Source organism: Pinus tabuliformis, chromosome 1_1 (genome assembly GCF_031772625.1).
Source record: "Pinus tabuliformis cultivar Carrire ecotype Pingquan chromosome 1_1, CPIR1, whole genome shotgun sequence".
NCBI classification, from domain to species: domain Eukaryota; kingdom Viridiplantae; phylum Streptophyta; class Pinopsida; order Pinales; family Pinaceae; genus Pinus; species Pinus tabuliformis.
The window spans coordinates 639,274,827-639,287,326 of NC_142297.1; the positions used below are offsets into that span (position 1 = coordinate 639,274,827).

General features: G+C 32.2%; 1 protein-coding gene across 1 annotated transcript; it reads left to right on the plus strand.

Annotated features, from left to right (window-relative positions):
* Positions 1–10,931: 10,931 nt before the first annotated feature.
* On the plus strand, positions 10,932–11,801 carry LOC149214952 (putative pectate lyase 18). The gene is made up of 3 exons (XM_089391021.1): positions 10,932–11,019; positions 11,108–11,246; positions 11,498–11,801. Exons 1-3 carry the CDS (start codon positions 11,012–11,014, stop codon positions 11,717–11,719), a joined length of 369 nt encoding a protein of 122 aa, XP_089247147.1. The 5' UTR covers positions 10,932–11,011; the 3' UTR covers positions 11,720–11,801.
* The last annotated feature ends 699 nt before the right edge of the window (positions 11,802–12,500 follow it).

The following is a 12,500-nucleotide window of genomic DNA, read 5'->3' on the forward strand; positions in this document are numbered from 1 at the left end:
TCTTATGTAGGTCTTCCAAGAACACCATGTGTGAACATGTAAGAAGGATGTTAATGCCAAAATGAAGATGTCATGATGAAACACCATCACAAAGGTGATTTTGATTTAAGTGTTCATTTCATATTTTTTAACAATATCTGGATGGTCTTATGTAGGTCTTCCAAGAACACCATGTATAAGGGTGTAAGATCCTTCCAAATAAGATAGCATGAAGAAGGCAACTTGACTAATGGATCACTTTCTAATGAAAGGAATGATGACATGACTAACTCATGGATGAAAGTGATGCATGGTTTGTGACCTATGAAGATGTCCCAAAAGATGAAGACTACTTGACAAATAATTCATGACATCAAAGGAAGAGCTTTTCAAGCGATTGGTTTTGTTTCCGTCTACACTTGAGTAGTTGTTGTAGGTCCCTAATTAAGAGGGATCATGGAAGAAAGTTTCTTAATTGGAAGAAACTTAGAAATTCCTAAGCCAAGAATGAGCTTAGGTACATTCCTTCTGTAGGAATGAGTACATTCCTTTATTGGAATAGATATGTCATCCATAATTAATAGGGAGAGATAGACACATCATTACTTTCTTCACTGGGAAGAAAGAATGAAGTACTGGTTAAATATATGGCATCTGATCCTCTTTAAAGATGAGATAAGGAATCCAAGATAAAAGTAGTCGTAGAGGACGTGTATTCTTTGAGGATTGGTAATCTAAGAAAAGTCCTAAAGGAACATAGCCTAAGAACTTGGGTGGGGTATGTTCAGGGAGAGATAATGTTGAGAGTGTCTATAAATCATTGGTCTTGCCAACATTGAGCTTAGATCCTATGGAGAGATAGAGCTATTATTCAAGGCTTTTCTATGTGACAGTGTTGGTTAATATGATGTTATAAAGATGGCATACCAATATGATTCTTATTATGAGAAATTCTTCATTGAGAATGGCCAAGTACCATTATAAATACCTCCCTAGTTAAGAGGAAGTGTTGAAAGTGTAACTAGGTTCAGTCTTCGTAATGACATGTGTAATTATGTTTTTTTGTGTAATTTATGTAAAGAAGAAAAATAAAATGATTGTATGCTTGACTCATGGATTTCATGAGAAAGAAGTTTTATTTTTAGATGGATCCCATTAAGAGCCTTTAGGATTTGTCATAAGAGCCAAATAGAGTCAATTTCACATATGAAGAATCATTCTTGGTTCTGTTACAAATGTATATGAGTCAATAGGATGGTCTAGTAGCCCTCCAAAGACAGGCACAAGTTCTCCTCTTCAGTTCGACCTCTAGATAAAGTGAAAAACTCATGTGGGCTTCACCTTATGGAGACACACATATTCATATAAACATGTCAAGTTATCTATATAGAAAAGCCACTATATATGTGTGTGAAGGGTCTTTGAATTTCCACACGAGATAAGTTCGAATATCATTTCAGTGAAGAAGCTCAGATAAACAACAGGATTGTAGAGGCAAGTTCACTAAAGGAGCTTAGATAAAGATATAATATTGTAGAGGTAAGTTTGGTGTTATCTCACAGTCAAGGAATTCAGGTATACCTCTGAGATTCAGATAACAATTATAATGACAACTTCGGTGTTACCACAATTCAGAGCTACCACAACAAGAAGAGTTTGAAGGTCTCATAATTTGGTATCATTACACTTTAATGCTACCACAGTGAGAAGGGTTTGATGCCTCACAACTTAGGTGCCATTATATTGCAGTATTACGCAGTGAGGAAGTCTCTATACTACCATAGAGAAAAGGTCACGGTGAGTAAAGAGATCTCAATATCGGTGATGATGATATCTCGGTGTTAAGGAGGTTGAAGCAAAAGGGAAGTCAAGAGGAAGAAAAGAGAATAATATTGATAGTCAATAGAACTAGTGTCTTAGTCTTGGAGTGGAAAATAGGTAAAGGGCCTTGGTCTTGGTATTTCTCAATTTGAATCTCTATAAGAAGAATTTGTGTGGGTTTTCCTCTCATAGAGTGAGAGGTTTTGGTCCTAACTCATAGCATACAATATGTGTCTCTTGTCTATTTATGTTCATGCATTTGTTGTTGTTTAAGGAAGAAGAACACTAATAACTTAAGAAAATATTATTCTAATCTAAATTTGTAAAAAGAACCCATGAGCAATTACTAATTGAAGAGAAGTCACCTAATACTTGATTCCATAGATTTCTCAACAACATACAAAGAGGCATATTCAGAAGATGAGGACTTCAATTAGGTGTATCAGTAATTGCAGAGTGAGATTCATGTGCATGATGGCGACAACACCATTAAATACCATCTCTAGGATGGGTTACTCTATAGGCTGGATAAGCTACATGTTCCTAAAGGTGAATGTTTATAGCTGACTAGAGAGGCTCACACCTCTAATGATCCAGGGAACATTGGTGTAGGGAAGACCATGGCTAACTAGCAAAGGTATCTGTATTGGCCTAGGATATAAGAGTATGTAGCTAGGTTCATAAAATGGTGCATGCTTTACTATACCAACAAGCCTAGCAACAAGAAACAGGGTTTGTATCATCCCTTACCTATACCTACTCATCCTTGGGAAAGAATTTCCATGGAATTTGTGGGAGGTTTACAGACAACCAGGAAGGGACATGACTACATGTTCATGGTATTGACATGTTCAGAAAGATGTGTGTTTTGATGCCCTGTAAAAAGTCCATCAACTGACAAGAAGCAACAAACTTGTTCTTTGGACAAGTTTGGGTGCACTTTGGGATACCAAGGAGCATCATTTCAAACAGGGACACAAGATTTCTCAGTGTAATATGGACTACATTGTGGGAGAAGATAGACAAAACGTTGAAGAGATCTACAACATTCCATCCATAGACAGATGGGCAGACATAAGTAGTCAACATGACTTTGGTACAACTTCTAAGGGCATATGACTAGAAACATTCAAAGACTTGGGATGAAATTATGGTATATATGCAACATTCTTATAATAGAGTAGCCCACAGTTCTAGAGGAAAGTCCCCACTTGAGACTGTTTTGGATATTTTCCACCTTCACCTTTGGATATTTCATATGGGCAGCAAGAAGGAGTGAGGGAAGATCTTATAGGAGATGGTTTGAGAGCTGAAAACCTTATAGAGAAGGTGAGATATATCCATCTAAAGGTACATGAAACACTGTAGAAGTCGAAGGAGAAGTATAAGGTCGAGATGATCAGCACAAAATAGAGAAATCATTCAAGGTGGGAGCTAGAGTATGGATACATTTGAACAAGGAGAGGTTGGAGGGTCTTGACAAGAAAATCAAGGCTCTAAGGTATGTCTCTTTGAGATACTCGAAAAGGTGGGCGATAATTCCTATCGATTCATTTTACCACCATATTTGTGCATTTAATCAATTGTGAATGTAGATAATTTGAAACTCTACAAGCCTTCTATGATAGATCAAGAAGAGGAATAGGTCCTACCTTCCATGGAGGATTTGGCACTAGACGCTCGCGCAAACTTTACAGAAGATACAATTTTTCAAAAGAGGTCCAGAACTACAATAAATGGGAAACATAACCTTTGTAAGAATGCGTTGAAGGGACAACTTCAAGGCAAAGTTAGATGGTACACTAGAGAGAAGGTGGAAGGACAAATTTCCTCACCTCAATTAGTAAAACAAATTGGGTACCAAAATCCTCCAAAAATGGGGAGGTGTGATCCGAATTAGATAATTATATTTTTTTTCATCCATATTGATGCATTTGAGGTGGAAAAGGTGGAGAGATCAGCTCATAGGACTTTTTTTATCAATGGGACCCAGTTTGGTGAAACGGGGTCTAAAACGTTCTCGAAACATTTTGAGGCATCAAAGGACCTTTTTGGGAGGTAAAAATTTACCACTTTAGCACCACACATTTTCATGCTACTCAACACACAAATACCTTTCCAACGACGCATGAATCACGTTCATCAGAGTCTGTATGCAAAAGTTTTGCCACTCAGAAGTTAACCTTCCTATTTTCAAACCTATATTTTGGGAGGATGTTGCGTCAAATCCCATTATTCATGGAAAAGGGGATAGCCATGTGTTTGTGATGTAAAATACTCTAGAAGAGTCTATTTTGTAATGCTAGTTAAGAGTGGATGTAGTCATACTTAAACACTAGTGGGCTATCAGGTTGTGTTATAGCTGGACCACATGGAGGAAGAGGCATTCCATTCTTTCGAGAAAATTTTGTTCTATAGTTGAGCAAAGATAGTCATGAGAGATAGGAGGTAGAGCACACAGAGAGGATATGTGGACTGTAGTAGCCCACAGGCCATGGGAACTACATATTTCTAGACACAGAAAGGAGGTAAAGCGACCTCGCCTTCCAGTCGGGTTTTCTCTCTAAAGGGTTTCCCATGGAGCATATCTCGTGCCTTATGTGTGTGTGAGCCTATTTTGTCATTCTCTACTTTTTTGCGTAATTCATATTCGCATGCATGCACTAATTATAGTTAAATCCAAAGATATTAAAGTTTAATAAACTGTAATAGTGTAAAATTTTAATATTTTAATATTTTAATATAATTTTATTAGACCTATTGTGACAAACTATCTAGTGGAATATCCACAACAGTTTATGGATCAATTGAAGCCATGAATTAACATTATAAATCCTATGAGTAATATTATACCCTATTAATATGAAACCTTAGATGAATAAACCTAAGGTATTCATATTATAACCTAAGGGAATAATAAACCCAAGGGATTTATGCTCGAAAAACAAGGGATTGATATTATAAACCCTAAGGAATAACAAACCAAAGGGATCGATACTAAAAACTCAAGGAAATAATATTAAACCAAAGGGATTAATATTATAAACCTAAGGCATATAAATCTTTAGATAAATATTATAAACCCTAAAATAAGCATGGCTCACCATGGTTTACCAAGGATTATTTTCATATTGATGCAATCTTTGTTCCAACGCAACATTGGACCATGGTTGATCATGATTGATTTTCATATGGAGATAATCTTTACACAATACAACGTTACACCATGGTTGATTTTCATTTTGAGAAAATATTTTTCAGAATGTGATGTTGGACCATGGTTGACCATGATTATAAACCTTATGGTTTATAATAAAACCAAGAATTAATATCATAAGCCCAAGGGATTAATACTAAAAACCCTATGGATTATAAACCCAAGGGAATAATATTAAACCCAAAGGATTAGTATTATAAACTCAAGGTATATAAACGCTAAGATAAATATTATAAACCATAAAATAATCATCGTTCACCATGGTTTACCAAGGATGATTTTAATATTGAGGCAATCATTGTCACAATGTGATGTTGGACCATGTTTGACTATGATTGATTTTCATATTGAGACAATCTTTGTAACAATGTGATGCTAAATCATTGTTGATTTTCATTTTGAGCAAATATTTGTTAGAATGTGACATTGGACCATGGTTGACCATGATTATAAACCCTAGGGATTTATATTAAAGCCAATGATTAACATTATAAACCAAAGGAATTAATACCAGAAATCCTATGTATTATAAATATTAGATTAGTATAAAATAGTTAATAACATTATTTTTTATTATTTTTAATAATATTTTGACATTATGGTTGAGAGTGATTATAAACCCTAAGAATTATAATATTAAGTTTCATATTATTGGTTAATTTTGTTAACTCTATAAACAATAATATAATATAAACTTAATATTGTTGGTTATTATTGGTTATTATAAGGTTAATCATCTTTATAAACCCTAGGAATTATTGTGTTATAATAATATTAGATTAGTATAATAATGGTTAGTAACATTATTATTTTTTTTTTTTTATAATAATTTATAAAAAACTAAAAAATAATAATGTTATTTAACCATTATTATTTATGGTTAATTTAATGGTTAATAAAATTATTATTTAATATTAACCATTCCAATGGGTAGGTCTATTAACATTTATAAATACCAATAATGTTAAGGTTAATATTATTGTTTATAAATCTAATGAAATGATTATAACATTGAGTTTAATATTAGGGCTTATAATATAGGGTTTATTTTAAATGGTTTATTATAAGTGGTAATATTAATGAGCCATTGGTTATGGAAAAGATTAATTAGAAAAATCATTCACTCAAAATACATTTTATTACTGATAGTCATGAATTAGACACAATATATCTTAATATTAAAAACCCAAATATTTAATACCATATTGCTAAATGTGGTTGTGTTACTACTATTTTTTATTGTTTCTAACCATGATGTACAATCCTTAAAAAAACACAGAAAACTTGAAGTGCTTCTTAAAACACCATTGCATATTTAATACAACAAATAATGTAACAAACAAAAGAATTAAAACAATAAAAATTATAATGTAAATGGATAAAATATAAATATAAAAATTATAATGTAAATGGATAAAATATAAATAACAAACAGTAACTAAAAAAACATAAAATAAAATTAAAATATAATGTAAATGAATAAGCAAAAAAAAACCAAAAAAACAACCATGTAACACAATATAATTTAATTAAAAAAACAACCATATAACAAAATGTAACCCACGAAAGACAAAACAAAAAATATAATGTAAATGAATAAACCATAACCTAATCGATTTTTTAGCACTTAATATGAATAATCTAGAGCTTCATATAAATCCTAAGAAAAATAGTTTAAATGCCATATAATGATCTAATCTTCATGAGTTCTCTTTCATCCAATTTTCGCAGAACGTTTTTTGGTTTTGTGTCGCATGATGCGTCGTTGTTCTTCTCTCCGTAATTAGTATAAACACAATTGTGTAAAAGTATATATGTTTTTAGGCAGAGTTTAAATTAATTGTTGTTTTTTTTAAGAGAAGTGATGCAAAAGTGAAATAAATTTTTAAAATACATTAAAACATATAATAAACGTCGAAACAATGCAAGTTGTTATTTTCTTATTCTATTTAATATTGACTATTAAAAAAAATCTCTTAAAATAAATCGCTATCTACTCCTAATATTCCAGCATATCGAACTTAACATTCAAGCATACACGCAAATTCTAAGATGTTTTAAAGAATGGTAGCTAAGTTGATTCATGAAAGATGTATGAAATATAAACCATAAATATTTTTTTATTGGGTATATGGTTTTAAATTTTCATGGTTTTAAATTTTATTGTAAAATTTGTTACTATAATAATAAAGAGAAATATTTGAAAAGGAAAAAATATATATAACTTTAAAGTTAACTAATTAATTCTAAGATGATGAAGGGAAAAGTAGTTGAGGTTATTTATGAGAAATTTATTTATAATGAAAATACTTCTACTTATACATTATTTTAAATTTCTTTGCATAATTTGTTACTATAATGACAAAAATAATCTTTTATTTTATAAATATTTTATCTTCTACACTATAATGCTTTTATCTTCTACTAGTGTCCATATGCCAAGAATACACTCGAAAATCCCACTTGAGAGAAACTTTGGGTAAAACTACTATTGCTAGATTCGTTAAGACAAACTATAGGTAAAAGTAATACTAGATTACGTATACTATATTTCAAGTCAAGTGGATTTTTTTAGTGAAGATATGGCCAAAAATTTAGAAATCACTATGATTGTTGTTAGGTTTATAATTCCTATATGAAATAATTCCTAAAATAAGGTGGCTATTACCTTTTTAAAACCTCGCATTTATCTATATAAAATCAATCAAAAGGAAAAATGAAAAAATATTTTGTATCTTAAAAGTCAATAAAAATAACTAAAAGGGAAGGGATACAAAAATGGGAAATCCAAAGCAACTAGGATTTAAAACATGACATTATTAATTGTAACTTAAAACATCTCAACTACATAGAATTAATTATTAATTTATTTATTTCAAATATAAATTTGTTCCTTCCTTATATCATTTAATTATCTTAATAAATTTATCTCGACAATTATTTTAACCATTAATAAACTTATGATAAAATATAAAGCAATACAATATTCATAATAAATTACAAAGACCTGTCAAAAACTCTAATTATTAAAAAGTAACCCTCAACTACATCAAACAATCCTCATTACAAAAAAAATTCACACTAAGTATCATAGATCCAAAACCTTTTAAAATAATTTAAATACATGTTATGGATTCGTAACCTATAAATATAAATCTATTATACAAGTTATAGACTCATGAGTTATAAAGAAAAACCTATAAAGATCTCTATTAAAACTCATTAAGTGAACATTAAAAAGAGAAAATATATATATATATATATATATATATGGATAACATTCCTTTCAAACTATAAACAACCTAGCAATCAAGGTAAATTTTCAAACCATAAAAACATTTTTCACAATAAAAATTGCAAAAGATAAATGAAAATTTCCAAAAATATACCTTCTCATTTCAGAATGGAAAGTAAAGCAGAAAGAGCCGAAGTATAAGGCATAAATAGGAACAAAGATAAGAAAAGTTTCTCTCTCTGTCGCTTCCGTGACCGACAAATTTCAAATTTTGTAAACGTATACGTTTCAAATTTTGTAAATGCATACGTTTCAAGATATAACTCACTATCAAAATATAACTCACTACCAGACGTTTCATAATGAATACAACCACGTTTCATCTTATTATATTTAATTTTTATTTTTTGGTTTTGAAAAACACTTCTCTAATACACCATTTTATATGAGACAAAGTTTACTTTGTCATTCAAAAATATATTATTCATTACAAAATGAGAAACTTTTTTTTTCACAAAGTACTAATTATAGTTCTAATGTGTTCAAGTTATCTAAACATGGTGAATTGTTTTAGTTCTCAAAGTGGTAAGCTTAGTGGGTTTAGTAAGAGCAATACTAATTGAGAATATATGCTCTATGTATTGTTTTCAAGACTTGAACCCTCTTGCTTTCAAGTCTTTTGGGGTAATTTTCATTCTTTTCATCATCCCAAGCTCATTTCTTTTTGCTTTCTGTAAAAGTTAGAACATAATCAATAATATGCAAATTGATATCAACATAATAGAAAAATGGGTTAAAAATATGTAATATAGTATGGAAATAATTAATAGATGGGCACCATGCAAAATGGAAGAAGACATAATCCATTGAAAAGCTATGCAAGTATAATGTATGATAAATTATATGTCAATATATTATGAGTTATGGTATAGGGTATACAACTTCTCCCAAATTCCCTTGAAGACGAGGTGAACATCATAATTGTTGTGAACAATGTGGCTTTGGATGCAACACTTGCTTGCTATCTATTATATGTGGATGGCTTTGAGGAGATGCATATTCTTTATTCTAAACACAAGAGAGTAAGTAGAGATATATAATTATGAATCTCAAACCAAATTAAAGGTAAAAACTAATTAACAATAATAAATAATTATTTAAATAAATACTTAATCCATCTCTTTTCAAGACCATTATCATGTTCTGGTGTTTCAAATGATTGTAATGGTTCCAAAAACGATACTGCATCCATTTTCCTTATTATCATCCTAGTAAAATATAATAAAAAATAAGAAAAGAAATCTAAAAAATAAAATATTTGTTTTCTTGCTTGTCATCCTAGTAAAATACATTAATTTGTATGCTAATGTTGATCTGAAATAGTTTGTACGTAAACAAAACTTAATTCTTCCATAACCTATTGAAATCTAGGTGAACGTCACAATGGTTCACAACTTGATGTGTGTTGGGTTTCCAAGTTACTACATTTAAAATCAGTGGCCAAATAATGTGGAGACATCTCTATGGAATTATCATTATGCTAAAACTATCAATAAAAATGGGAAATTAGTATACAATTGATAATAAAAATAAACATGTCATTTAGTGTGAAAATGTCTTGGAAATAAAACCAAGCAAAAATTATACTTATGTGAGTGTGCATCTACCTCTTCTTCCCCTACATCATTAAAAATCCCTTCTCTTTCTTTTTGTTGCAAAGCAATTTCTATGCGCTTATTAGTGTCCATGCATCTACGAGGTAGACTTTGCTCCCAACAATCCATTTTCTCTTTGATTTTGAGTTTTGAGGCATCATCAAACTCATCGATCGTAGAAACTGACTGTATAAAACATTCAACAAATTTAACATGTAATTATAAATTTATGTTATTATAACAAGACACGCATAACCATGCCAATAAATACTTACAGTAGAAATAATTTCTTCATGAACGAATCTTTTATATGTTTGCTTATGTGCACGACATAACCTTGCATTTACGTTGTATTTTATCTTTTCATTGTGTTTTCTAATCTTGTTTGGCGACTTGACCCTTGTGTCTAGCATTCTGGTCTCTTTTTCTCCCTCTTGGACATGGAGGAATAGGAAGGAGATTATGCGTCATCTTACGATGGTGATTAAGGCCACTTAATTTCGATCGAGTGAATATATCGACACAATCACCAATTAAACAAGAAAAAATATATTTGGTACCTTGGACAATGACATTCCATTCATGTTGATTTTCCTCCGTATTCTCAATTCCCTACACATTCAATAACCTGATAGGATCAAATAACTGAGCAAACCAGATCAAATACTCTGCCAAAATAGTTTAATTTCTTAGACATTTTCAATCAACCCGACTGAAATAAAATCCATGCTATTAACTCCTCCCACACAAACACAGAACATAGAAATTTAATACTTATCAACAAAATAAATTTTGCACCTATCAAGTGATCAGGTTCTGAGAAAGACAACTAGTGTAATTCACTCCTTAAGGCAAAGGAAAACCATAACAACAACCCAAAGAGTACAAAAAAAAAAAAAACCAACCATATGGTTAGTTAGCAGAAAATTCAAATACAAAAACATAAGACCCCAAATCAAGAAAATCGAAAAAAGTCTAAAAATTAGAAACTATTACAGGATTGCTCCTAATACATATCATTCTTACAGTGATAGCTATACTCCCGATGTTAACATGTAGGTCACGATTGCATTTAATCATTTTGGGGAAGGTCTTGTGCAGAGAATGCCCAGGTAAATAAATCCCCCTTTTCCCTCCATTTCAAGGGTTGTGGTTGTCTCATCAAGAAATGAATATCAATGAATGGATGAATGAATGCAGGTGCAGGCATGGATACTTCCATGTGGTAAACAATGACTACACTCACTGGGAAATGTACGCAATTGGGGGCAGTGCAAACCCCACAATCAACAGTCAATGCAATAGATTCACGGCACCTGCAAACCCCTTTGCCAAAGAGGTGCTTATTGCTAAAACACATTTACTTACTTAGATTTTATATTTAGATTGCTAAAACACATTTACTTACTTAGATTTTATATTTAGATCCAGCTATTATTTATTCTGATTTTAGATTAAACTGGCATAGATCTAGCTTTAACTTTGGATATATTAAGGTAGAAACAGGGATAAATAAATCTTTAGATCCAAAATTAAGATGTAACTACATGTAAGATCTACGTTAATTTTGTGAGATTAATGGGATTGTAGGTAACAAAGAGGGAAGACAACAATGTGAATGAATGGAAGCAGTGGAACTGGAGATCGGAAGGAGATATGCTGCTGAACGGTGCATATTTTGTTCCATCGGGAGCAGGGGCGGCCTCAGCGTATGCAAAAGCATCAAGTCTGGGAGCCAGGCCTTCCAGCCTCGTCCAACCGCTCACCGCAACTGCAGGTGTACTCACTTGCAGGAGAGGAGCTCGCTGCTAACACCCTCAACTACCAACCCATTTGCTGACCCACCAAGTTCAAGTTCAAGTTCAACCAACCAGTGAATGTGAAGTAATCATTATTTTGGAAATTAAGCATCTCCCATTAACGCCATATCTGGTGATTTGGGGCCTTTTCAAAATTTCCCATCATTGTGTATTGTATTGTTTGGAGAGCGATAAGTGCCTCCACATTTTCGTTAGCAACCTCAGCCTGTAGTCTGCTACAATCACTTAACTCACAGGCTTTACAACTCGGAATGCAGTTGTTTTCTAGAAGCAAAATCAATATCTGCAACTTCCCGCCAACGCAGAGATTTGGAGGAATGAAACCAGTAAGCTTGCTGGAAGACAGATCCACCTCCAAAAGCTTAGAGTTCCTTCCTAGCTATTGGGGAATCTCGCCAGTGAAGTTATTTCCCCATATATGCAAAATTTCAAGGTTGGGTAGGTCACCGATGAAGGAAGGAATGCTTCCATGAAGCCTATTTCTGAAGAGATTCATGAGGGTTAGCTCCTTCAGCAGGGAGAACTCTTCAGGGATTTCTCCTTTCAGCAAATTGTTTGAAAGGTCCATGGATCTCAAGCTCTTGAGTTCCCCCAGCACTGGAGGAAGGGGGCTAGACAGGTTATTCACTTGCAAAAAAAGAGTATCTAGATTCACCAGGTTACGGAACTCCAGAGGAATGGGACCAGATAGCTCACACTCCGACATATCCATATGACGGAGATTCGTCAACTTTCCGATTTCAGGAGGTATTCCACCATCAAATGAATTGTAA

What these genes read in the sequence shown, in the direction of transcription:
- LOC149214952 (XM_089391021.1), top strand. An exon ending in CAAACCCCTTTGCCAAAGAG is followed by an intron (nt 11,247 to 11,497) that starts GTGCTTATTGCT and finishes ATGGGATTGTAG; the next exon opens with GTAACAAAGAGGGAAGACAA.